Source organism: Acomys minous (genome assembly GCF_964271855.1).
Source record: "Acomys minous genome assembly, chromosome: 2".
NCBI lineage: Eukaryota > Metazoa > Chordata > Mammalia > Rodentia > Muridae > Acomys > Acomys minous.
In genome coordinates, this window is record NC_140484.1 from 58179717 (window position 1) to 58206537 (window position 26821).

Consider the following 26821-nt stretch of genomic DNA (forward strand, 5'->3'; position numbering starts at 1 on the left):
AAGATCCCGGGGCTGAACTCCCGACAGTCTCCAGCACTAGCCTCAGGCATAAAGCGGGACACTAGGGTCCGCCCTCGGGGCGGGGCTGCACCTGCCGCTGGGTCTGTCGCTGCTGCGCACCTAGGCCAGGTAAACTGCCATCCTCCGCCAGAGTCTCAGGTGTCTCAGGTCTGAAAGCAGGTGGGTGACAGTCGTGACTCAGACACGTGGAGGTGAGTAGAGGTCGGGGTTCCTGGAGCCGCTCCAGTTTTAGGGTAGACGACCAGGGCGCACTTTGCTCCGCGGATCCTTAAGGCCATGGTCCGGCAGGAAGTAGCTCTGAACCAGACGGGTTTCACCGCTCAGCCCGGAAGCTCGAGAGAGCTGTGTCCAGTCCCCTTTTCTGGCCCTGCTCTTTTCACTCCGCCCGACGTGGTCAGTAGCTTCCTCTTGACTTCAGTGCAAGCCTATAGAGACGGGCGAGGGGCTCAAGACCCCACTTTTGCTCCCTCGAACGTATCTCAAACCTCAGCAATTCTAGGACACCCTGGTCAGACTTAGGGGCAAACTGGGACCTGAGCTCTCCCGGACCTCAGCAGTGCTTCCGCCTCCTGCACCGCTACCACTGGGTGTGCGTCCAGACTAGCTGTGGGCGCGCTTCCGTTCTCCGTGCGCGTGCCCGTCTTCAGCACGCGTGCCTGATAGGCTTGCTTGCAGCATCTGTTAGGTCCGGGGGTAACAGGTCGTGCGCCACTCACAGAAGACGAAGGGCAAGATGTAGGAACATGATGAACCCGGGAAGTCAGTTACCTCGAGGCCTTTTATGCACACTCCTTTCTTTAAAATAGATAATTTGGGGACCCAGCGGCTCAAGCCAAGAGTTGAGCTGGAGCAGTACCCAGGCTGCGGGATGCTGAGCAGCAAAACAGACCTGCAAGTGGAGAGCGGCCTCTGGCTTCAGGGTCCACAGCCTCAGGGTACTCACTCTTTTGATAACACAGAGTGCCTGCGGGAGTAGGACCTGGGCTTTCCTGGAACCTCATAATGTGGAGGCAATGCTGATGGAGGAATACGAGGGTTCAGGCTGGGGTTTAAATTCCGGGGAGCTAGAGTGCCTCCAAACGACTTTAGGGGCCAGTGTCGAAGCCATTTGGGTTTTATGTATAATTGGCCTGAGGCTGGGGTATGAGAAGGGTTTTCAATCTTCCAGTTGCTGCTGCGACCCTTTAATACAGTTCTTCATGTTATGGTGACCCCCCCAATCATAAAATTATTTCTGATGCTACTTTACAACTGTAATTTTGCTGCTGTTAACAAACTGTAACGTAAACATATGTGTGTTTCTGGTAGTCTTAGGCAACCCCTATGAAGAGTCATTTAGACCCCGCCAAGGGGTCGCGACCCAATGTTTGAGAACCACTGGGATAGATGGGTGATGTTAGCAGACAGGAAAGGAGGATGGTATTAACTCAACACTCTGAGAGGGGGCTGGAGAGATGGCTCAGAGGCTAAGGGCACTGATCTTCCAGAGGTTCTGAGACCAGAGATGGCTCACAACCATCTATAATGTGATCTGGTGTCCTCTTCTGGTGTACATGAGGCAGAGCACTGTTACCTAATAAATAAATCTTAAAAAAAAAAAAAGGCTCTGAGAGGGTGACAGGATCTAGGTGTACGAGGCGCAAACATTATGCCAGACATATTAGAAAGCAAGGGTGTTTGAGGACCCTGGCCTCAGTACTGGGGCAATTCCCTCTTTACTTCTGACTTGGGTGCTCCTGAACTTTGGTGCATTTCAGCTTCTTGACTGACAATGTGGAAAGCACAGAACTGACTCTGGTGAGGTCAGCCAGTTACTCTGTATGGGATGCTCAAGAGGCCCACAAGACTGCTCCAGGTAGGAAACGGCTCCACATGTGCAGAGGAAGCCTTTCCAGCTCTGAGCAGAGGTCATGCACGCCAAGGCATAGGGGCTTGAGTAGAGCCGGGTTATAGTCAGGTAAGGTGGCAGCAAAGCCTGCTCCTACCTGCAGTGAGGATGCTGGGTGGCCTGAACCAGGCACAGGGAGACCGCAGGAGGGTCTCTGGGACATACTCTTAATTGTGAGTGTAAAGGGAGGACCAGGTACTGGAGAAGACCCCTGTCCGATTCTATAAGTAATTGCTACTGGGCCCCAAGGCTCACTCACATCAATCTGAGGGGAGTCAGTGGCAACAGTAGGAGACACCAGCTATTTTCTCTCCTGTCCCACACCAGAGCCAGAGGCTTGCGGCTCTTGTGTTTGGCACTTTATCTTGAAAAGGGGGCTCTGCTCTCTCACCCTAGCCCTAAGCTAATGTCTACGAGATGCCACAGCCATCACGACTACTCACTCATCTGAGTTGGTGGCCTGGGAGGTGGCCAGGGTAAGGGTCAGAGAAACATGCTCTGGATTTCATTATTGGTCACCAGTTTCCACAGTGGCAGATCCCCTTTGCCACACACGGCAGGTCAGAGGTGAGTCATGCCTTTGGTGTTGTTGGGGGAGAGCAGATAATATGATTCCTCCTGTCCACTCCTGGGTGTGTGGTATACAGAATTCAAACAGTGCCAGGATTGGCGCGTGCCTTTAAGCCAGGCACTCAAGAGACAGAGGCAGGTGGAGCTCTGTGAATTCCAGGCTAGCCTGGTCTGCATAGACACTTCCAGGTCAAGCAGGGGAGGAGGCAGGGTGGAATCTAGGAGACACGCCTCCTACCCAGCTTGCCTTCTTTGTGTATCTTAGGGTGATTCTGGCTAGGGGAGGGTCTCCTTGCTAGGCTCTCTGTACAGCAGCCTAACCTCTGCCACTTGGAGTGCCCACCTACAGTCTAGCAGAGGAACAGCTTTATGTAGTGCTTAGGGACTGGGGCAGTCCCCAGAATCTTCTTACTCAGAGTTACAGGAAGAGCCAGGCAAGGCGGGGCAAGGACCGCCAACAGCCCGCCCCACCAGGGGAAGGGGTGGGTACCTGGGTGGGGTTTAGGTTTAGGAGAGGATGTGACTGCAAGGCCAGGAAACTAAGGGGGAAAGTTCTGACTAAAATATACATCAACAAAAGCCAGGTCCTCTCCCAAGCTTGGTGATGCATCGTGGGTAGCCGCCACACTGTGGGGCCCAGCTGAGGAGACAGTTTGCTCACAAGTGCACGTTACTGACCTCAATGGCCAGCTCCCATCTGGAGGAAAGATCCGGAACCCAGGTGACTGTGCTCTGTTGCTCTAAGTGATCCTGTGGCCTTGTGGTCTGTCCTTGGCGGTAGGCTTGGCCGAGGAGAGGCCCATGGTGCTGAGGTGCATGAAGGCACAGTGGTTTTGTGTGTGTGTGTGTGTGTGTGTGTGTGTGTGTGTGTGTGTGTGTGTACATGGTACACATGCGTGGGCATAAGTGTGCGTGGGAATGGATACACTTGTGGTCTCTGGTATTTGGGAGTGAGCCTGAGGCGATGCGTGTGCAGCCTAAGCCCCGTGTGAAAGGATGTGCACACATGGATGATACATGTGTGCGCACATTGGCAGAGGTGAACTCAGTGTGATTGAGTGGGGGTGGGGTGGGGGGTGGGGGGGCAGAGAGGGGCTGGGCACGCATAGAAAGTGAAAGAGAAGAGGACATGGAAGAGGGCACCTGCTGCTTCAGTGAGTGAGTCACATCCTGGAGGCTTGGTCTTGACTCCTGGCAGTGTCTGTGGCTGCCTTTGCATGGGTCAGGGTCTTCTGAAATTGAGGAGGTTGAGGGCTATGGCAGGACACACTCCGAGACCTGCTGGGCTGGGGGTATGTAGGACTTCTGGTCACTCTGAGGGGTCAACTGAGAAGCCTTGGTGGGTGGTTCTGCTCCCAGAAGTGTAGTAGGAGCCCCCCTTGCCCCCCTGCACACAAAAGGTTTTTCTGAAAGGATTACCTTGCCACCCTGACAGCAATGTGCCTCTTGCTGAGCTAGCTCCCAAGGAGATTGATGTCTCACCAAGCTGAAGATTTCAAGCTGAGCACAAAACAAAGGGAAAAGATTCATTCTCATGAAAGCTTCTGGGGCCTTAGGTATAGGAGGGACATCTGAGGCAGGCCAGGCCCAGGGTCTTGGGGCTTGACTCAGTGTTCCTGCTGCTTGTTGCATAGAAAGAGTGAGCTTGGGCCACCCTGGGAAGAGGGATCACCTAGGGCCCTGGGCTGCTGAAGAAAAGCATCCTGAACGTTTCCTGCAGTCAAGATACTACTGAGATTTTTGGGTCCCGGTGTGTACAATTGCTGTGGACTAAGAATGGCCCAGGACCCTAGGTAGGAGTCATCTGCTTGGGGTTCCCAGAAGTGGTTCCCAAGGCCCTTCAGAGTGGCCTCTATATCAGCCTGGAGTCCGTTCACTGCTGGTCCAGATGAACCTCAGGATGTGCATAGGTGTGACTTGTCCATTCAGACGTGCATGTGTGACTGCATGCAGGGCAAAATCTCCCCGTTAGGTTTCACTTATGGCTCATATCCCCTTTAATTCCCAGGTCCTGATCAGGTGACAAGCACCCATGCACCCACCTGCATACAGCAATCCACTACAGGGGACACCTGGGAATAAGGCTAACTTCCATCTCCTGAGGTTAGATCCTTGTTGGAGCATGTCTGCTGGGTCCCTGAGTGGCCCCAGAACAAGTGAAGGTGGTCCATGGGCCTGCCCCCTCCCACGCTGTGGGAGGCAGGATTGTTCTGGTCTCCGATCTAGGAGCTCGCCCAGCACCCTGAGACCGGCCAAGGTTGCAAGGCAGCCCTCTGGTGTGCAGCCAGTACAGCTGATGGCTGACAGTTACTGGTTAACTCATCCTGTTCCTGTTTAACTTGTCTCCTGGGGATGGTGACAGCAGCCTCTGACCTCCAGGTACCTGTCCATCTGGGCTGAATAGACAGAAAGGAGTCCCTCTCAGACTTCAGTGGACCCGTCTGCTTGGTTAAGAAAAAAAAAAACCCCGTGGATCCAGGAGTGGAACCAGGGTACAGCCTGCCGTGAAGAAGCCCTGGACGAGCCATGTCAGGTAGGCAGGTCACAGAGGGCCAGGACCAAGTCTCCACCCCGATTTCTGCTTGTCAGGCTGTCTCCACACTACACTTTCGGCTGATCTCTGTGCTTGGATGCATGCCAGAGGTCAAGGCCTATGCTAATTGCTTCTTTCTAGTAGTTGGGTCTGAACTCAGGGCAGGCAGGGTTGATGAAAGCCTCCACTTCTGTTCTGCCCAAGGCCTCCAGATAAGCCATACGAGAATCAGAAAGCCTAGGACTCTCAATGCGCTCCTGGGGCTGTGAGTGGTTTTTCCGAAACAGGGTCTCTCTGTGTAGCCTTGGCTGTCCTGGACTTGCTTTGTAGACCAGGCTGGCCCCACACTCACAGAGATCCGCCTGCCTCCGCCTCCCGAGTGCTGGGATTACAGGTGTGTGCCACTGCGCCCAGCTAGGGGGAGCGAGTGTTAAGTGAGGTGATTTGGTGTACCTCTCCAGCCTCCTGCTGGGGTCATCGTCCTACTTAAAGATGAGAAAACTTAGGCTCCAGAGAAGTGGGGAGGGCAGTCTGTGGCCAGTGGGGGTGAGGGTGGGGGGATCCTGGAAGCTCAGACTCCAGCTTGTCCTATCCCTGTGTAAGATGTTAGGATGCTGTATGTATTCTTTCAACCTCTGGTGCCCGTAGTCCCTGTGGCTCTTCAGGAGAAGCCAGCAGGCCCGAGGGATGCAGGAGCTGGCCTTACTCTGAGTGGGTAGTGTGGAGGCTAGACTCCGGTCCAGCAGGGGTAAGCCAACAGATGGGCCCCTGTGGCTGGGCCAGCTCAGATCAAATGTGACTCCAGCCACTCCTCTCCCTGTTAATGTTCCCCTGAGCACAAGGCTGTCACATGAGGGCCAGCCAGCAGAACACAACTGGCCACTGCTAAGGGAAGAGTCCAAGTGTGGGTTCTGACCTATAGGACCCATGGATGTGACCCCTGACATCACTCACTCGTTGCCTTTTTTTTTTTTTTTAAGATTTTTATTTTATTTATTAAGTGTACAGTTTTGCCTGCGTGTACGTTGCATGCCAGAAGAGGGCCCCAGATCTCACATCATAGATGGTTGTGAGCCACCATATGGTTGCTGGGAATTGAACTCAGGACCATTGGAAGAGCAGGCAGTGCTCTTACCCTCTGAGCCATCTCTCCAGCCTGCCCATTGCCTCCGCGCCACCCCCACCCCCACTGGTCATAGAGCATCTATGCATAGCGTGGGAGTAGGCATCCTAACATGGCTGACCTGTTGTGTTCTTTCTACAGGTGTCTGTGACAGGGCCCCTAATTTCCTCTCCCCATCTGAAGACCAAACCTTCAGACCTGCCTTTGGCAGTGCAGTTGCTTTGAATTGTACAGCTTGGGTGGTCTCTGAGCCTCAGTGTCCCCACCCCTCAGTGCAATGGCTAAAAGATGGTGTGACACTGGGCAATGGAAGCCACTTCAGCTTCTATCAGGACTTTTGGTAAGAGACTGAGGTGTCCAGGATATACCCATGGCCAGGCTTTCTGACCTACACCCCAAACTATAACAATTGGGACAAGAACTGAGAAAGAAGAAGAAGAAGAAGGCTGGGAAAATACTTTAATCCCAGTATTTAGCAGGCAGAGGCAGGTGGATCGCTGTGAGTTCGAGGCCAGCCTGGTCTTCCAAGCGAGTCCAGGACAGCCAAGGCTACACAGAGAAACCCTGTCTTGAAAAACAAAAACAAACAAAACAAACAAACAAAACCCAAACAACCAAGACAAGAGCTCTGTAGTACCTGTGCAAAGCTGACATGGCCAAGTGTTGCCATGGACACAGATAGAGGATTGACTTTGGGAACAGGTCTCAGTTTATTCATGACCCCTGTATATTATCTTGTAGACTGTCTGGGGATAGAATCCTAAGTCTTTAACGGGTCATTGACTAGCTAAGCGTGTAACCAGAGGCTCTGATCCCCAGGCCCCAGGCCCAAATTCTGGGCACTTAACCCAAATCTTCAGCCTCTTCCTAGGTGAATCCCAGACAGGTGGGACTTGGGCATCCACCGATGTTCTTGGTCCCCAGATGAGGGTTTGGCCTGGTTTCCCCCAGGGTCGGCGCCAACTTCTCAGAGTTTGTGTCCAGCGTTCTGGTGCTCAACTTGACCAGCGCTGAGGACTATGGAACCTTTGCCTGTTCCATCTGGAATGCCAGCTCTCACTCCTTCATTCTTTGGCGAGCTGGTGAGGCAGTTCAAGGTGTTGGAGGGCAGGGGTTTCTGTAGTTCTGGTGTTAAGGGCCTAGTGATCTGTCTCTGTCTGCAGGCCCTGCTGGCCATGTGGCTGCAGTGCTGGCTTCCCTCCTTGTCCTGCTGGTTCTGCTGCTGGTGGCCCTGCTCTATGTTAAGTGTCGCCTGAACGTGCTGCTTTGGTACCAAGACACCTGTGGGGAGGTGGAGATGAACGGTATGTGGGGTTCTGCATGGATGCGGGCACAGGATTCGGCCCAGGGCCTTACTGAGGTGGCAGGCAGCTGCGTGCTGGGTTACATCCTGGGAGGAGAGAGTTGTAGCTCTGGAGGACTCTAGGTGTACAAAGGCAGTGGGAGGTCCCAGGAACTGGGGTCAACAGAGGGAAGAGTCCTGGGGTCTGGTTCATAGGTAGGGGTGTCTCTATAACTGGCCGCGCTGATTGGCCTTTTCTGTAGATGGGAAGTTATACGATGCCTACGTGTCCTATAGCGACTGCCCGGAGGACCGCAAATTTGTGAATTTTATTCTGAAGCCTCAGTTGGAGCGGCGTCGGGGATACAAGCTCTTCCTGGAGGATCGTGATATCTTACCGCGCGCTGGTACCACCCATGTCCCGCCTCCTGGTCCCCACCCTGTTCCCTGAGTCCTGCCCTCGCCACTGGCCCCGCCTCTCATCCGCCTGCCCACGCCCTTGGCCCACAGAGCCCTCTGCCGACCTCTTGGTGAACCTGAGCCGTTGCCGGCGCCTCATTGTGGTTCTTTCAGATGCCTTCCTGGGCCAAGCCTGGTGTAGCCAGAGCTTCCGGTGCGTCCGGTGCTTAGCTTGGGGTGGGGGGGGACTGGGAGGCCTGGTTCTTCCTTTCCTGACGGTCCTGTCCCCGCAGGGAGGGACTGTGCCGCCTACTGGAGCTCACACGCAGACCTATCTTCATCACCTTCGAGGGCCAGAGGCGTGAGCCCATGCACCCTGCTCTTCGGCTCCTGCGTCAGCACCGCCACCTCGTGACCCTGCTGCTTTGGAAACCTGGCTCCGTGGTTCGAGGGATGGGGGGTTGTGAGTGGGTGCTGGAGGGCCAGGGTGCCTGCAAGTCAGCCACTAGCGTCACGCTTTGGGCCTGGGTGTCTAGAGGTTTCCAATGTGTAGATCCTCATGTGTTTATACTGACGGTCCAACCCTGTCCCTTAGACGCCTTCCTCTGATTTCTGGAAAGAGCTACAGCTGGCACTGCCGCGGAAGGTGCAATACAGGCCGATGGAGGGAGACCCCCAAACCCGACTACAGGATGACAAAGATCCCATGCTAATCGTGAGAGGGCGCGCTGCCCAGGGCCGGGCCATGGAGTCAGAGCTGGATCCAGACCCTGAGGGAGACCTGGGTATGCGCATCGGGCCTCATCTTAGATCAAGGGGTCAGCCACAGCTCCAGCGTCCTGGAAAGGACCCAGGCTTGGAGGACTCTGGCATCGAGAGATCCTGCCTCCTAAGGAGGTCTGGCCCTCCTTAGGGTCAAACTGCCTCTTACTGGGGAGGTGGTTTTGCTCCTAGGCCTCTGTCGGGGGAGCTTTCAGGGCTTCTAGTGTCTTTGTGGCTGGTGGGTGAGCAAGCAGTAGCCCCTTCTGTAGAAGACTGCCTGTAGATCATGCAGCCTCGGGCCTTGTGGTATCCTGCAGGTGTCCGTGGACCTGTCTTTGGGGAGCCGCCAACTCCGCTGCATGAAAACAGGGTCTCCATAGGAGACGGCCAGGGGAATGAAATGGATGTCTCTGACCTTGGCTCCCGGAACTACAGTGCACGAACAGACTTCTACTGCCTTGTTTCCGAGGATGACGTGTAGCCCTTATCCTAGCAGCCCAAATCATAGGGTCATGGTGGCAGCACCCAGGGTAGAGGCAGGCACACTTTCATCCTAGCCCTGGGCCCCTCAGGGAAGGAGTGTGGCTCCGGGGTGTCACAAAATAAAAATCCTCTTGGCTCTTGCCTGGGCCCGCTTCTCTTCTGGGTGGTGAAATTGCTTCCATTGTGAGACCCTGACCTCTCTTTTCATCCTTACCAGCACCAGGTTTCCCAAGCTGCTCTGCACCCAAGGCTGCCATCTCAGCCACCCCTGGCATATCCCTTACTCTAATGGCGCCCGGCATCCCTCCTTAGTACTTGGTTTTGGGAGTATGACTGTCTCTAGCCCCCTCTCACCTGGACAGATGCTTCAGTAAGAAGCCACAGTTGATAATCTTACAAGGGGCAGGAAAAGGGAAGCCTTGTTTCTGACAGTCCTGGAGCTCTAGCTTTGGACAGCCTGCCTGAGCCTCTGGCCAGGGCACTTCCTAGCACCAGCTCAGGGTGGACAGAGAGGGTATCGGGTGTGTTGATGGCATAGATATGGCTCACGAAGTCCCCAGCTCTGCTGCGTCTGTGCTGCCCATGCCAGTCAGACTGGCTATCCCTGTTACCTCCCCTGTCCTGTGTCTTCTGCGTTGGGAGGCCTAGGTGTGTGGGCCTGGAGGTGTGTCTCCTGGGATAGGGAGCAAGCTTGGGGACGGTGCACACGTCAGGGTCTGTGGCCGCTCACGGAGACTCATGGAGCTGGGGGCTGTATTCAAAACCACCTTTATTCCCAATGTTGCCATCGCGAGGCTGTCAGGCCACGGGCAGCCCCACCCCTGCCGCTGTGACCGTAAGTCACCACCCGGTGCACCAGAGCAGCTCAAGCCCAACCCACTTCCCCCTGCCCTGCAGAAGCCCGTCAATCCCCAGCTGCAAGCCCCTGTTCTCCCCTGGTGGCCCTGGCCCCTCAAGGGTACACACAGGACTCCAGAGAGAGAGGTCCTGTGGCCATCAGCTCCTCTTCCATGCACTGTGGAACAGCAGGAGCTGAGCCCGTCTCTTGGAAGCTGACCCACTTCACCTCCACGAAGCTTCACCTACGGGCCCAGGAAGTCCTCCTTCCGGTAGCCCTTCTGCAGTGGAGAGGGGACAAGACGATTAGGACTGCCTTTGCTGTCTCTGTGATCCTGCCTTCCCCTTGCCTCTGTGTTTGTCAGGCTTGTTCTCCCCCCTCCCCCCCCGCCACACCCCTCCCCGAGACCTGCATCCTATACTGAGCTTTATGTCCTCAGACCCTGTTCCCCGGAGCTCTGTAAAAAAACGTACCGCCCGGAAGTCACGGTGAAGCTTGCTGTACTGCCAGAGGTTGGCCAAGAGGCTGGAGGCTGCCCGGGAAGACTTCTCGCTGTCAGGGCTGTGGGCATTTAGGAGGGTCAGGGTCAAGGCTAGGAGGCAGGCTGGGGGTGGGGTGTCCCTTGACCATGTTGCTATGGGTTGGGTTGGTTCTTACCTATCCCTCTTCTTTTTGATGAAGACCAGCTTTCGGAGCCCATCAAAATAGAGCAGGTCCCGGGCAGCGATGGGACTGGCTACCACCAGGTTGTTGAGCACGGCTATAATGTTGACCAGCACCTCAGCTGGGGGACATTTCTCACCCACACTCCCAGGAAGCTTCTCAATCAGGTGGCTCACTACCTTTGTGGCTGGTAAAGAGGTTAGGGTCAGTCTGCCATTCCCTGCTGCCTCAGCGCCCAGAACCTCTGCCTTCCCTGGGAGGGTGGCGGAGGGTGGGGTGGGGTGGGGGGCTGACACACACACACCTGCCCACTCCATCTGGCTTGCTAGCCAGAAGCCAGCTCCTTGGGAGACATGGGCTGTGTACTGGACCAGGGGGTCAGAACTCACACATCTCATCCTTGTTCCTGGCATTCCGAGACAGGTTTCGGATGAGGCCAGTCAGTGAGCGCAGTTGGTTGTGGTCAGCGGTGCGAACGCGGTCAAGCAGGGGGTTTAGGATGCGCTCCTGTTCCAGGGCCAGGCGGCTCAGCACACCTGCCCACTGCGGCGAAAGTTGAACAATGTGGTGAAGCCCGAAAGCATCCCAGCCAGCCCTGGTCAGGACTGAGGCAGAATCACTCCTTCACTTCTCGCTTGCTACTTCCTGTCTGTTCTGTCAAGTCAGGACCTGACCAGGTCACCCTTCGGCTCAGAATGGCAGAACCCAAATCCATACGGGGGGTGGGGGGGCATTTCTCAGGGTGAGCATGGGCTTCATGTCTCACTTTTAGGGACCCTTCCCCCACCAGACCATGAACTCCTAGGGTGTGGCTTTTATCTATGTACTCCAGGGTTTAGCATAACACTAGGAGTGGGACCTGTGTGCACACTGACCCTGCGGTCGCCAGCGGTGATGTTCTGCAGCGCCCCTGCAGCTGCCTCTGTTGTGTGCCTGTTTAGTTCACAGCGCTGCAGCAGTCGGTTGTATAGCCCCACGATCTGGGGGCTCCACAGCCATTCGAGGCCCTTGGGGTCCTTGGATACTTCGGCAAAGGTGAGGGCATCGGCTGTGAGGGGAAGCTGAGTAGAAGGGTCCAGGGGTCAACCAGGGGCCAAGGGTGCAGCTGAAGTTAGAGCCTCAGGCCGGCACTCCCTGTTCCCGGCCTTCCAGGTGTGCACTCACCTCACGCAGCCGCCGACTCTGGGGTGTAAAGCAACCCACCACTTCACCAGGTGGTACCCCGGTCATGTCCCTGCGGCCCCGGCCTTCAAGTCGCTGCAGTGCTGATGGTGGCATCTCATCATATAGACGGTAGGACAAGTTCCTCAGCACACACACAGCATTTTCCACACTCTGCAGGGAACAGAGGGTGGTCAGAGTGGGCCGAAGCCCCTGGGCCCCCTTGGCTCACCAGCTGTCCCTCACCTTGTCCTCACACTTGCCCACGTCCAGGGCATGGTTGATGTAGGTGACCAGAGCATCCACTAGCCCATGGCACTCACGCATCTTCTGGCGAGTGGCCTGGGAGGCTGAGCTGAGGTTCCTGGGGATGGAGGCAGATCAGAGCTCCCTCCAAGGATACCAACACAGTCCCCTCAGGGACCCTTAACCTGAAGCCCCTGTCCTGGAGATGAAATCATTAGGCACTGATTTTCCCATCCCTAGTTTGGACTGGTCCCCTGTGCCCTCCTGTTCCTAGACCTTACCAGACACTTCTGGCCCTGTTCTTCCTAAAAAGCTTCAGGCTGTCCTGACCTCCATACCTGGTAGCCATACCTGGCCTATCCCACTCTGGCCTCAGCCCCTACTTTTCCCTGCTGTTACCAACTCCCAGCACGCTTAGCTAACAGTCCTTGCCATTTAGGTGGCAAATGAACAGACTTTGTCTAGAAGCCTCCCTGATCTTTCTCTGGCACCTGGTTCTCTCCCCTCAGCATCTCCTGGCCAAGTGCCTCCACTTAGCACACCTGAGGAAGCCAGTAGCATTGTAGAAGATCTCTGCCTCAGAGGCATTCTGCTGGATGAGGGGGGGCCCGCCTGCTCCTGACAGGGGGCTTAGCACCAGGTCTGTGAGCTGCTCCAGTGTATCTCGGGCTAGGCGATCCTTCAGGTGGTCACTGGAGGACAGATTCCACAGAATTCCTGCACGAGATGGGGCCAAAGCTGTGGTTAGGGTTGGCCCTCTGCCCCTTCTGCTTCCTCTGGGGATGGCCCAGAGCAGGCTCTCCTTATTATTATTATTTTAATTATGTGTGTGTCCACACATGAGTATATCATAAGCACAGAGCACAGGTACCCATGGAATCCAGAAGGCACAAGATCACTCAGAGCTGGAGTTTGATGCAGTCATGTGCTGCCTGATATGGGTGTTGGGGTCAGAACTTGGGTCCTTTGGAAGTGTAGCAAACACTCTTGTGCACTGAGCCATCACTTCAGCTCCTGACCTCACGCTCCTTTCTTGGAGCTTTGCCTTACTCTAGAGCTCCACTGGAGAGGCCCTCAGTGTGACCTTTGGAGGTACAGGGGCAGGAGCAGAGCAAGAGAGACAAGGTGTGGGGATTTGAAGGCTTGGGAGTGGAAGGGCCTGAGAAAAGAGCCTGGGTTCAAAGATGTTACTGAGAGCGTTTGTATGCATGGGTACCATACCTAGAACCACAGAAAATAAGAATAAAAGCCACAAAAATAAAGAATTGTAAGTGTGACACTTATAATCTCAGAATTTAGGGAGCTAGAATATTAGAACTGCCATGAGTTTGAGGCTACCCTGGGCTACGTAGAAAGACCCTCTCTCAAACAACTGCCAGGCATAGTGGTACATGCCTGTAATCCCAGCATTTGGGAAATACAGGCAAGTAATTTCTGTGAATCTTAGGCCATCTGGACTATACAATGAGTTCTAGGTCAGACAGAGCTACACAATGAGACCTTGTCTCAAAACCAATACACACGCAGCAGCAATAGCGAACACCAACAACAGCAAGCTTAGCTTTGCAAGCCTGTCATCCCAACAACTCAGAAGGCCTACATAGGAGGAGGGTCACCACGAGTATGTGGCCAGTGTGTGATACACAGCGAGATGGAGGCCAGCTTGGTGTGCAGAGTGGGACAATATAAATGGGTTGGGGCGGGCTGGAGACATGGCTCCGTGGTTAAGAGCACAGGCTGCCCTTCCAGAGGACCTGGGTTCAAGCCCAGCTCCCACATGGTGCCTCAAACCATCTGTAACTTCAGTTCCAGGAGATCAGATGCCTCTTCTGACCTCCATGAGCAATGGCCATGTGGTATACAGACATCCATGCAAGTAAAACATTCATACGCATAAAATAAATAAATCAAATATATATATATATATATATATATATATATATATATATATATATGCACCTGCTACTCTCATAGGGGACACAGATTTGGTTCCTATTATTTACAGCGCTTTTAATAACCACCTGTAACTCTAGTTTTGGGGGATCCAATGCCCTCTTCTGACCTCAATGGGTTCTAGGCATGTATACAGTAAATGAACATATATACAGGCAAAAACTAATCAAATAAAAAAAATAAATCGAGCCAGGCGTGATGGCACATGCCTTTAATCTCAGCACTCAGGAGACAGAGACAGGTGGATCTCTGTGAGTTCTAGGCCAGCCTGGTCTACAAAGAGAGTCCAGGACAGCCAGGGCTCTGTGTGACAGAGAAATCTTGTCTTGAAAAACAAAACCAACCAACCAAACAAACAAACAAATAAACAAATTTTTGAAAAATAAAATAATAAGCCAGGCATGGTGGCATGTACATTTAATCCTAGGACTCATGAGGCAGAGACAGAAGCAGGGGCAGGGGCAGAGGCAGAGGCAGAGGCAGAGGCAGAGGCAGAGGCAGAGGCAGAGGCAGATTTCTATGAGTTTGAGACTAGCCTGGTCTACATAGCAGGTTTCAAGACAGCCAAAGCTACATAGTGAGTTCCTGTTTTTTGTTTTGTTTGGTTTTGGTTTTGGTTTTTTTCAAGACAGAGTCTCCCTGTGTAGCCTTGACTGTCCTGGACTTGCTTTGTAGACCAGGCTGGCCTTGAACTCACAGCAATCCGCCTGCCTCTGCTTCCCAAGTGCTGGGATTAAAGGCATGAGCCACCACCGCCCGGCTGAGTCTCTGTCTCAATAAATCAAAAAATAAATAAACAGGCAGGCAAAATGGCTCAGCAGGTAAAGGTGCTTTCTACACAAGCCCAATTGCCTGAGTTCGATCCACAGAACCCATGGTTGAAGGAGAAAACTAACTACCAAAAGTTGCCCTCTGATCTCCGCTGTCACATGCACGCACATACACAAAGTAATAAATAAGTAAGATAAACAATAACAACAACAAACCAGAACGGCAACCCCGCAAAATGCAGGGGTGGGGGGTGGCAGGGAAGGCATAAGATAAAGACAGATGGCTGAGGGACAAGGAAGGGGAAGAGGGGAGTCTAGTGAGCGAGGGGCAGGACAGGGGAGAGGGCAGAGTGAGGGGGGGACAAAATGAAGGGGCGCGTGAGGGACAAGGGCACCTGTAACATTCTTGCGTAACTCGTCATCCTGCTCTCGGAGTGTCCGCAACAGCTCAAAAATGCCGTTCTCTTCCACCAGGGCCAGCTTGTTCTCTGCATTGTCGTAGATGAGGTTGCGCATGGCACCCGTGGCATGGCGCTGCACCTCCTGGTTGGCGTGGTTGAAGAGCTTCACCAGCCTAGGTACCGCCTGAAGGCTGCGAGCCTGTGGCACAAGGACAGAGATGTACGTGGGCCCTTTCAGGCTGTCAAGATGCATGCAGACACGGCAACACGCATGGAAATATGTGGATATGTATGTAGGTGATCCAGAAGGTAGAGTCTGTATATAACACATGCAAACGTATTTTGGGGGTTCCGGGGTGTGGAAATGGTGACTATATATGTTATGGATGTATACAGGACCGCGCATGTATATTCGGGTACATGCAGGGAATCCAAGTATATGGTGCACATATGTGCCGCAGGTATATGTATGTGTATATGTATGCGGGTGTACATACATATACCTGTGGCACATATATGTGTATGTGTATGCGGGTGTACATAGGTGATGCAAGTATATACAAACATGACATTTCTGCCCTTTTTCTGCTGAGGAGATGGAGAGATGAGGTTTGCCCAGCCAGCCTAGTGATTAACAGGGAGGGCCAAGGACCGAAGGTCAGGGAGGATTGGGTACCCGTGATGACAGCCATCAGGGCCAATGTGGCAGTCATCAAGAGATAACAGGGGATGGTCAGTAGAGTCTGTCACCTGCTTTTTGGCTGCTGCATCACTGTAGCACCTGTGCTGGATGTAAGCTGCTCCCAGCACCTGCAGGTTGGGGTCTGAGGCCATGAGGTACTTGACTGCTGAGGGCAGGTCAATGTCATCAAAGCTGTAGAACGAGGGGTTAGTCAGTGGTCAGGCCGACCTCAAATTTGGGCCCAGACCATGTGGTACAGTCCCCTCCCTGCTCCAAACCCAGCTCCTCACCCACTGCTGAGCCTCTGCAGGGTTCGATGGCCTGTGTAGCTGTCCAGCCCACGTACGTCTGGCAGGTGGCCTGAGTCAGCCAGGCTAAGACTGAGACTGCGCACGGATGGGGCTCGAGCCACTGGCTCCAGGCCTCCTGCACCTGACACTGACCCAGTACCCCCGCGGCTTCGGTGGCTGCTCTGAAATCTCTGCAGGGTTCGCATGGCGGGTGCTCGGATGGTCCTGCTGGGCGGGCCCTCAGTGGTCTCTGGCCAGTCCAGGCCTCCTGCCCGGCTAGAGCTGGAGCTGGCCTGGCGCTCATAAGCATAGGCCCTGTAGGTGGAGGCGGCTGCTGGCTCCAATTGCTCAGACACTACACTGTATCGGTCGTCCGCGCCCCCTGGCCCCAGCCTCAGTGAGCGCAGGGACAACGTGTCATAGTCGGCTCTGCTGGTTGCCCCGCCTCGCTCATGGAAGGACACTGGCCGGGTGGGCATAGGTGGAGTGGGCTGGGCACCTCCGTATCCCACAGCCCCAAAGGCGCTGCCTCCATTCTGGGCAGAGCTCAGCCTCCGACTGCAGCTCAGATCCACGGCTGAGCGGGAAGACCAGGAGGCTGGGCTGTAGGCCGGCTTGGCGACGGGGCGGTAGGTCTATGGGAGGCAAGGGCACAGTGAAGGTTTATCTGGGGCTTACCTGGCACCCTCCCCTCGTGACCAGAGCTCCCAGCCTCCCCTGTGGAGCCTCCCTCTCAGTATGGACTGCAGGGCTGATTCCCTGACTCACCGAGGTCTTGTCCCTACTCAGGCCCTGGGATCGGGAGCTGAAACCAGTCTGCATAGTGTGGTATTGACCCCTGGGCATACCTGTGGACAGAAACCGTGACAGCTTGACTATGACAGATAGAAAAAATGTTGGCTAAAACATTTCTTCTCCTTTCTGCCAGAGGTCTCTGATTACAACCCTGAGTGTGAGATCAGACCCAGGGCAGGGAGGCCAAGTGGATTTGGAGCCTAATCCCTTGCTCATGGCTCTGCCATGGCTGCAGTGTGGTTTCATCCATTCTGCTCTGGTAGGTCCTTCTTTTCCCTTGAACTCCAGGCTGCCTTCTCTCCTCCACGGAGTTCAGACAACTCATCCTGCTGACTTCTGGGTGGCCTGGAGAGTATGCCACGGTCTCCATCAGCTGCCCAGTCCCTGCCAGTGCAGGACAAGGGTGCAGCGTCTCTGGATCAGTCTGCTCTGATGGGCAGTGATAGAGCCCCAGGCAGAGACCACGCCCACCCCATCCGACTGCATGTTAGCTGAGGCCAGGGTGTCAGCTCCATGGTCAGTGGACAGAAAGGCGGGTGCGTGGGGAGGGAGGACTTGGTCAGAAGCTTGGAATGATAAGTAGATGACTGTATTGGCGGGAGAGGGTGGCGGAAGAGGTTCACATGGGTGTATAGGAAGTGACCATCTGAATGGATGGAGGGATAATGGGACAGACAGACAGAGGTGCGACCACACAGGCAACATCATCCCAAGAAGCTGATGTGGACAGTGGGCAGGCCTTGGCTGGACTCAGCCTCTGCCAAGGGTCCTCTGCTTTGGGGGGAGGGCTCCCAAAGCAGAACAACCAATGCAGTGACCAGTATGGGTATGGGCCAGTACTGTCCAAAGGGTGGACAGCCTGGTGTTCCCCAGGCCCACGCAGGTTAATGAGGCTTCTGGGCAGGGGCTGTTAACCCTTTGACGCTAGTGAGGGCCAGCCTAGGGGGCACACCCCAGCCTAGGGACCTTACGCCCACCCCCAAAATTACTATCCTCCTCCCCCTAATTGGCAGGGTAGCCAGGTGGTAATTAACCCCTCCCTGTGTCCTCCCCCACCCCGTGACCCCTGGGCATCCAGTTAAGGCTTAGGGCTCAGAAAGATTTTTTTAGGCAGCAGTCCAGTTCCTGACCAGCCCTACTGGCAGACAGCCCTTTCTCTCTGGTCAGTAGCTAGAGGCCAGACAACATGTGGACCACCGTGATCTGGGCTCTGGACCTCTGAACAAGAGGTTCATTGTACTGTCTAAATTTAATTCCTGTTATTGTAGCCTGGCAGGTGGGGAGTTGCTGTTTCTGGAGTGATTTGCCTTGAGCCCAGCAAGTCTGAATGACCCTCTAACACACACACACACACACACACACACACACACACACACACACACACAGCCCCCTGAGGAGTACCCTGCGGCCTATTCTCATGAAGTGTATCTGGGTCACCCCTGGTAGGCCCAGTTCTTCAATTCCTCAGGGAGCCCCTGCTCCAAACAGACCTGGGCTCTATCCAGGACCATCCTCCTCTCTTACAGTTCTATTCGCTCCCATCTGGTTAGGAGCCTCTCTGGCCTGTCTGAGACCTCAGGTAAGCCTATGTTGTGTGGTGCTGGGAGGAAATGTGTTGGGGGGGGCGGGGGACAGTTGCCGACAGGTGGGCCTGGCTGCTCAACTTATAACCCCCTCCCCACCACTGTCTTCCCAACTTAGGGAGTGGGTGGGTCTAGCCCCAGGACCCCTGTCCTGGCTGGGGAGGAGGGATGCCCCACCCAGGCTGCTCGCTATACCTGCTGGGGCGGGGCAGTGACTCAGAGCAGGCCTCTGTGAGGTGAGTCAAGGCCTGAACCCCCGAGCTTCTGCGGCCTCTGCTCCTGGCACCGCCACTCCTGCCCTAGCCACCTCTACCTGCCACTGTCAACACTACCACCTTCATCACCCTCTGTTGCCTACTGTACCCAAGTTGGCTTACCTCTGGCGGTCTCCGCGGCGCCATCAAGCTCAGCAGACCCATTGTGCCGCGACTGCTGGCCCAGCTGCAGAAGGCGGGCTCGGACTTGCTCCTGGACTCTGGCTGCTCGAAGTCTATCCGCCTCTGGGCCCTCGGCACCCCGGCGATCCAGCTGCAGGTCCGAGGGCAGCGCCAGGGAGCAAACACCAGCCTCAGGCTGCAGGGCAGACAGCAGGAAGTTACCCTCCTGCATAGTGACAGGGGCGACTAGCCAGCCCACCTGTCCTGGGCCTCTTCCCGGTCTTGTCCCTCAGGCCCGGTTCCAGAAGTCTCTTCCTGGCTGGCTCTCTTAGACAGACGCCCGCCCAGCCCAGAGCTTGGCTGGGGGCGGGGACACCTGGGCCAGGTGGGAGGGAGGGGCCTCTGCCTGCTTAAGGTGGAATTTGGGCGGAAGAACTGGCGTGGTCAAGTCACGCCTGGCCTTCCCTTTTCTCCTATCCCAGGACAGAGCTACAGGAACGGGGGTTTTACTTGCTCTCAAGAGCCTTCCAAGTCCAGACCAAGCCCCGTGGGTGCCAGCGTTCTTAGTATGAGAGTAGGACAGGGAGCCTGTGGGGGCCTGTCACTGCAAGGCATCTGAGAAGGGGTGTCTCAGCCTGGGGGTTGGGCTCTCTAGAGCATCAAAGACCAAACAGCCTCTAAGACAGCTGGGCCCAGGCTTGGTGAAGTCCCAGCTGGCTTGGCATCCCGAGACAGTTTGGTATTTATGAAGTCCTGGGAGAAGATAAAGAACTCGAACGCTTGAGTTTTAGGGACAAAAGCAGTCTGTGATGGCCCTAAACCTGGGCCTTACAACTCAATACGAGAGCCCAGAGAGGTAAATGTCCACCCCGCTGACCTGCAAACTGGGAAACTCACCCCCAGCCTCCACCTTTACAGAGGCTTCAGAAGGGTTGCTTGGCCCTCTCTGGCACCTCTCCCCAGCTTCTGCCCCCCAGGCCTGGGGTGGGAGGCTCGTTCCCAACACATGAGTCAGGGCAGGCAGGCGAGGCGCCCCAAGGGGTTGACTCAGAGGGGCCTAGGCTCATGTCAGCACCTGCCAGGTATGGGGGGGAGGCCAGGAGGTTGGAGGGAGAACTGAGCTAGAGAAAGTAGGAAGGCTGGAAGTGAAGGGCATTAGAGCTTGTTCCTAGAAGATCCCCCAAGCACCCATCCCTGTCAGGAAGACTAGCATATTGTGAGTGACACCTGGCAATCCAGGCAGATTGGGGACATTAAAGGACAACACTAGGAGAGCTGGCGTATGGGGACAAGTTGCCTCAACATGCCCCGTGTACTTGAGCATTCCTGGATCCCTATTCTTAGGCTCTGCCTCTTCCCAGAACCTAGCCCCTGGGCTCGCTCTCCCACACCAGGCCCTTAGCCTTGAGTCCTGGTCTCTTAAAGACATCCGCTTTAAGAGCGTGTAGCTAGGAGCAGGAACCTGGAATTAGAGAGTGCTCAGAGAAAGCGGACAGCGTCAGGGACAAGATCAGGGTGAGTCCGAAGGGCAGGAGGATGAGAGTCAGAGGCCAGAGGTTGTTGCGGGGGGGAGAGAGAGCGTGGAGGGTGAAGCTCTTCCAGGGTAGAGTCTGGCTTGGGTCTGCTGGCCATGGTTGGAGGCAGGGGCCGGGAAACCTACCTTGCTGCTGGTCTGGACCCCACTGGCTCCCTGGCTCGTTCTGGAGGCCACTGCTGTCGGACAATTCCTCCTGGGCTCCATCCGGGTCCGAGATCCCGCGGTGGGCTCCATCAGGGCCCAGCTCCTGTGGGCAACAGGCTCTGTTTGGAGATGGTACCGTGGGGGCACCTGAGGGTGGGGTGGGAAGGTTGCACACCCATCTCATCAGACCGGTTGCTTCCCTGGGAGACGTGTTTCGTGTGGAAAAATCCTGGGAGACAAGTTTGTGCGGCGCCATACGGCCTGGAGGCACACGCCTGGTCTGAAGAGGCCCGCCCTGCATGCTCTAGGTTCACCCAGAGCCCTACAGGAGCCAGGCTTGGAGGTAGAGGGGGCAAAAGGTTCCAGGAGATTGCAAAGTGGAGGGCCGTAATTACACAGGGCTGCAGGGGGCTTAGGTGTGGCTGTAGACAGGTAAGGAGACACCTGGCGGGCATGAAGACACAGCTTGTATACCAGCTAGATGGAAGGCCGGAGTTAGCTTGTGGGGGGGGGGGGCACTTGGCTGAGGGCTGTAGGTGCCACAGCTGTGACCATAAGGACACAGAGACTGAGAGCTGTGTCCACTTCTCACATCAGGCCACAGACCACCCACCTCTGAGGCTCAGTGTCCCTAAAAAGCCTGGAATCTGGGTACCTCCTTTAATGGCTATATGGCTTAGTAGGGGGATCAGTAATGTTCCCTGAGTCTGTTCCTGTGGCTGTCAGGCCCATGTTTGGATCTGTGTCTGAACCATGTGGCCAGTGTCCCTTTCGACTTCTCTCCCTCTTCTTGGTGAGAGGATGGGAAAGACGCAGCAGGGCTTCCCGGAGGAGGTGGCCTGATGCATGAAGAAAGCTTACTCAAGGGACTTAGAGATGGCCTGTTGGATCTCTGGTCTAATCAGGCCTGGAACCTGGAACGCGGAGTCATGAAGAGTGAGTAAGTCATCGGTTGGTGGGCTGCCATCCACTCTGCCACCCTCTCCCAGTGGCTGTTGCTTCTCAAACAGGAGTATAAATTGGGGAAGGGGCGGGGGCGGAGGGGCAGAGGCTGGAATGTTTCTGAATGGATGAAGAGCGGGAGAATTCGGCTTGCTCCATGTGGGGGAGCACTGGAGGACAGAGCTGGGGGAAGAAAGAAGAGAGCCTTATGGGCTGAGGGCCTGTGGGTAGTACAAGGGCGAGGGGCAGGCTTGCTAAGGAGTGGACGTTGAATGCCGGGAGGGAAGTGTTAGGATCTCTCAGACACAAACATCATGAGTGCTCTGAGGCGCAGACAGGTTAAGGAGGTTCCTGGTGGTCATGAAGCCCAAGGGGCAGGGTGAGGGCTCGTCAGCACAGCTTTGGTTTTATGAGTTGAGGAACTGGCTGGACCAGTGACCTGTGGTGCACATCCTTGTCCTGGTGACGTCCACAAGTCTGAGAGTCATCATGCCCTGCCTAAAGACCACCTTGTTCCCAACGTCTACTCGGACTTGCCCCATGGGTGTGACTCCATACCTTCCTAAGGCATTGCAGCCCTCTACCTCATCCTGGGCCCATGGCTGTGCTGGTTTGACCATCACTGCCCATGCTCCAATCTCAGACTTACACCCTAGAGATGGAAGGTAGCTGGGGAGTGCCAGGCCAGGCCACCAACACGTGTGGGAACACACCCACCTGCCTGTCAGTCCATCCACATTGGTCAAGTTCACCTTTTTTAAATAAATATTTTATTTAATTTTAGTTTATGTGCGTTGGTGTGGGGGTGTCAGATCTTGGGGTTACAGACAGTTGTGAGCCGCCATGTGGGTGCTGGGCACTGAACCCCGGTCCTTTGGAAGAGCAAGCAGTGCTCTTAACCACTGAGCCATCTCTCCAGCCCCCTGGTCAAGTTCACCTTATCGTTACTGTGCACCGGGCACTTTGGAAAGGGGCTCCTGTGGCATGACACATCCAGGACTTCTCCCTGAGCATTCGTTCCCGGACATGGCAGTGATGCAGAGCAACACAAGGTAGTGGCCCGTGTGTGGCAAAGACACTAAAGCAGAACCAAGTACCAAAGAGCAAGATAGTGATAAAGTAAAAAAAAAAAAAAAACACAAAAACAAAAACGGGAGGTCTTGTGTGTGTGTGTGTGTGTGTGTGTGTGTGTGTGTGTGTGTGTGTGTGTGTGTAGTTAGCCTTTGTGGAGAAGGAATTAGTTGGTGGGGGAGGCAGGGGTGGTGCCCCAAGCAGCTGTGGTGAGCGGAAGCACTGTCCCATGGCAGTGACTTGTTTCTAGAGTGTGGCTAATGCTGACCCTAGAATGAGGGTGTTGCCCAGACAGGGTGATGAATGCTTCGTTCATGCTCTGCCCTAATCCTCATAGGAACTCCAGGAGGGTGGAGCTATGACCACTTCCATTTATAGATGGTGAAACTGAGGCTCCGTAAGGCTAAACGAGTTTCCATACATTACATCAACGTAAAGCAAGCCAGAATCCCGCTCCGTCTCTGTCAATTTTTAGCCAGGGTTTTTCTCTATGTGGACCAGACTGGCTTTGACCTCAGGGAGATCTGCCTGCCTCTGCTTCCTGAGTGCTGGGAATAAAGACATGTGCCACCACACACGACATCTAGAGACATTTCTAGCACTGGGTGGCAGCAGAGCGGGGGTGATGGAGTGTTGCTCCATGGCAGAATGGGGACCTTGGTAGAGTTGTTGATGGTCATCTCTGTAGGTCTGGGCCACTTCCTGGATACTTCCTCCAAGGGAACTGTCTGTTTCTCTTTGTGGTGGGTTTTAGTCTGTTTTGAAGACTGCTTCTTTGGTCCTGTGAGCCCCCTTCTGATGCTACTGCCTCTATGGAACTCTTGGTCAAGAGGGAATCAGATTCTATTACAGATGGTTGTAAGCCACCATGTGGCTGGTGGGAATCGAACTCAGGACCTCTGGAAGAGCAGCCAGTGCAACAGCTGACTGCCTCCCAGGTTAGCGAAACCTGCCACCACCTTGCGTCACTCCATGGAGGTCACACTGGAAATCCAGCAGCTTCATTTGTATATGCACTGATCACTGTTTCTTTTACTCTGGCCTCTACTTACTTTAAGTAGGTTTTCTTGTTTTGATTTTAAAGATTTATTTATTATGTATATAACGTTCTGCTTGCCTGTGTGCCTGCTTGCCAGAAGAGGGCACCAAATCTCATCATAGATAGTTATGAGCCACCATGTGGGTCCTGGGAATCGAACTCAGGACCTCTGGAAGAGCAGCCAGTGCTCTTAACCCCTGAGCCATCTCTCCAGCCCTTCTTTTGGTTTTGGTTTTTTTGAGACATGGTTTCTCGGTGTTGCACTGTCTGTCCTGGAACTTGCTATGTAAACCAGGCTGGCCTTGAATTCACAGAGATCCACCTGCCTCTACCTCCTGAGTGCTGGGACTAAAATCTCCACCACTGCCTGACTTTGTTTTACCACATAATTTTTTCCCCTTTCACTTCCCATGGCTTCTCTGTGCTTTGTCTTTTCATGAACACTTCTGTCATTTCTGTTGTTGTTGTGTTGTTTTGCATTTGTTTGTTTGGTTAGTTGGTTGGTTTTTCGAGATAGGGTCTCTCTGTGTTAGCCTTGGCTGTCCTGGAACTGGCTCTGTAGACCAGGCTGGTCTGGAACTCACAGAGATCCTCTGCCTGCCTCTGCCTCCTGAGTGCCGGGATTAAAGGCGTGTGCCACCACTGCCCAGCTTGTTTTTTTTGAGACAGGGTTTCTCTGTGAAGCTTTGGCTGTCCTGCACTTGCTCTATAGACCAGGCTGGCTTTGAACTCACAGCGATTCTCCTGCCTCTGCCTCTCGAGTGCTGCTGCCGTTCTTTTCTATTTTTGAGGCAGGATCTCATTCTCTAGTTCTCGTTGGCTATCAGTCGCCCTGTAGACCAACTGACTTCTAACTTGTGGCCATCTTCCTGCCTCAGTTTCTTGAATCCTGAGATTACAGCTGTTTGCCACCATGTCTGACTTGTTTTTCTCTCTGTATTTCATTCTGTATATGCTTTTTGAAAAACTAGTTTTGTGTGGGTTCTGGGGAACAAATCTGGGGATTTGTGTATGCCAATGAAGCATTCTACCCTTTTAGTTATATTCCACATGAAAAAGTGACTTTTATTTCTGAAAAATATTTTATTTCACTTTTTAAGATTTTCTCCTTAAGTGCTGTCAAGAATGTCTATTTCCATTCTTCTCACCATCAATTTTCTGAATTTGCTTAAAATATCTGCTTGTTTTCCCTGTCCCCAGCGGGCAAATAAGGCCTTTGAAGGCTTGCTTTCCCTGCCCACTGCAAATTACAAATGCAGTATCGCTTGCAAGTACTAATTTCTTTTTTGGCCTTATTCATCACAGCACTTGCCATTAACTGACACTGATGTCACACATCACACTAGTGTGATTAGTGGGCGCTGCCCCAGCACTGGGCTACAGCGAAAGTTTGCCAAGGCCATGTCCTGCCCTCTGGCTGGTGCTCATTAAAACCCCCTAACATACCTGGGCTCAGTGGTGCTCACCTTTGGTCCCAGCACTGGGAAGCAGAGGCAGGAGGTTCTCTGTGAATTTGAGGTCAGCCTGGTCCACAGAGTAAGAACCAGGACAGCCAGGGGGTGGGGAGGGAGGGAGAGAGAGAGGGAGAGTCCTTAATGTGTTCACGTGTATTTATGCTGTGAACATATCCTGCCTGCTGGCATGAAGTCCTAAGAATAATCTCCTTCATCGTCCTTTTATTTATAGTTCCTTTCCTCCTTTTCTTATCTTTTAAAAATGTTTTTCTCAGCTGGGCGTGATGTTGCATGCCTTTAATCCCAACACTTGGGAGGCAGAGGCTGGCAGATCGCTCTGAGTTCCCGGCCAGTCTGGTCTATAAAGTGAGTCCAGTAAGCCAAAGCCACACAGAGAAACCCTGTCTCAAAAAACCAAAACCAAAAACCAGAATGTTTCTCTCTTGGTGTCATGTATTCTCCATCTCACTGACACATAGTCTTGGGACCCTTCCTGCTTAGTCTCCTGAGTGGTGTGGCTTACATGTGTGTACCATTACACCTGTTTTCTGTTTAAAGGGTTTTATTATTGTTTATGTGTGGGTATGCCATCTGCATGTGAGTGTTCATAGAGACCAGAGGAGAATGTTGGATTCCTGCATCTGAAAGTTACAGGAAATTATGAACTGCCTGATGTGGATGCTAGGAACCTAACTCAGCAGCAATGCTTACGTGCTGAGCGGACTCTCCAGCTCACATTGTGTGTGTGTGTGTGTGTGTGTGTGTGTGTGTGTGTGTGTGTGCATGCGCTCATGAGTGTGTACATGTGTGTATGAGTGTCTGGCCTGCATCTATGTATGTATATATTGTGTCACGTGCATGTCCATGCCTGGTGCGTGCAGAGATCAGAAGAGAGTGTAGCCATGGATGGTTGTGAGCCACCATGTGGCTGCTGGGAACTGAATTCTATCCTCTCCAGGAGAAATGAACTTTAACTGCTGAGCCAGCTCTCCAGTCACAGCTGCCGCCGCCATCATCATCACCATCATTACCATCATTATTTGTTCTTTTCCCTTTAGCTTGCAGTACTTAAAACAAACATATTATATGTATTTATGTGTGCGTGTGCTGTGGTGTGCCTGTGGAGGTCAGAGATCAACTTTGTAGGAGTTAGTTCTTTCTACTATGTGGGTCATCAGGACCTCAGATTTGGCAGCTGATTCACCTTGACAGTCCTGGTAGCATGTCACCTTCTTTGTGTTTGTGTTTGTGTGTGTGTGTGTGTGTGTGTTTTTTGAGGTATGTACCCAGGGCACAGAGGTATGACAGTCTGTCTTCCAGCTGGGATTAAAGATGTATGCCACTATGTCTGGCTTGTAGCATGCTTTAAAAACACTTATTTTATACATATGAGTGTGTTTTGCCTACACATATATATGTGTACCAGGTGACCTGAGAAATCAGAAGAGGGTTCTGGATCCCCCGGAACTGGGGTCAGGGATAATTTTTGTGAGCCACCATGTGGGTGCTGAAAACTGAACCCAGGTCTTCTGAAAGAACAAGTGTGCCTTTAACTACTGAGCCATCTCTCTAGCACCGGGAGGATGGAGTCTTAAATCCAAAGCTTGTCTTGTAGAGCGTCTGTGGGAAGGGACACTTCATCTGAACTATAAACATAAGGAAGACAATGTGGGTAACCGGAGGCTTCAGGGTGCCTGCTCTGGCTGTGTGAGTCCTCCTCACCTGGACTGTGACAGATCAAGGTCATTCTGGGGACCTGGTGTCTCAGCACACTGCTGGCTCAGCAGCAGTTCCTGTGTGGGAAGTTCTCATGC

General features: G+C 53.8%; 2 protein-coding genes across 2 annotated transcripts; one reads left to right on the plus strand and one right to left on the minus strand.

Moving 5' to 3' along the window:
* Window positions 1-66: 66 nt before the first annotated feature.
* On the plus strand, window positions 67-9202 carry SIGIRR (single Ig and TIR domain containing). Its single transcript, XM_084772635.1, has 10 exons — window positions 67-212; window positions 4859-5012; window positions 6277-6475; window positions 7087-7217; window positions 7299-7439; window positions 7681-7824; window positions 7928-8030; window positions 8110-8260; window positions 8412-8601; window positions 8896-9202. Exons 2-10 carry the CDS (start codon window positions 5006-5008, stop codon window positions 9057-9059), a joined length of 1230 nt encoding a protein of 409 aa, XP_084628761.1. The 5' UTR covers window positions 67-212; window positions 4859-5005; the 3' UTR covers window positions 9060-9202.
* Window positions 9203-9812: 610 nt separating this feature from the next.
* PKP3 (plakophilin 3) lies at window positions 9813-20740 on the minus strand. Its single transcript, XM_084772631.1, has 14 exons — window positions 20481-20740; window positions 18821-19016; window positions 16834-16913; window positions 16066-16700; window positions 15844-15967; window positions 15088-15292; window positions 12512-12686; window positions 11970-12087; window positions 11727-11897; window positions 11438-11623; window positions 10952-11105; window positions 10557-10749; window positions 10373-10460; window positions 9813-10179 (listed from the first exon to the last, which is right to left on the minus strand). Exons 1-14 carry the CDS (start codon window positions 20589-20591, stop codon window positions 10144-10146), a joined length of 2472 nt encoding a protein of 823 aa, XP_084628757.1. The 5' UTR covers window positions 20592-20740; the 3' UTR covers window positions 9813-10143.
* Between the last annotated feature and the right edge of the window lie 6081 nt (window positions 20741-26821).

Bases quoted from the DNA above. Each gene is read 5' to 3' on its own strand.
- SIGIRR (XM_084772635.1), top strand. The intron at 7,218-7,298 runs GTGAGGCAGTTC...CTCTGTCTGCAG, and splicing joins CTTCATTCTTTGGCGAGCTG to GCCCTGCTGGCCATGTGGCT. The intron at 7,440-7,680 runs GTATGTGGGGTT...CCTTTTCTGTAG, and splicing joins TGGGGAGGTGGAGATGAACG to ATGGGAAGTTATACGATGCC.
- PKP3 (XM_084772631.1), bottom strand. From the start codon at position 20,591: ATGGAGCCCACCGCGGGATCTCGGACCCGGATGGAGCCCAGGAGGAAT. The intron at 16,701-16,833 runs GTGAGTCAGGGA...TGCCTCCCATAG, and splicing joins TGAGTAGGGACAAGACCTCG to ACCTACCGCCCCGTCGCCAA. The intron at 11,898-11,969 runs GTGAGGGACAGC...TGTTCCCTGCAG, and splicing joins TGGGCAAGTGTGAGGACAAG to AGTGTGGAAAATGCTGTGTG.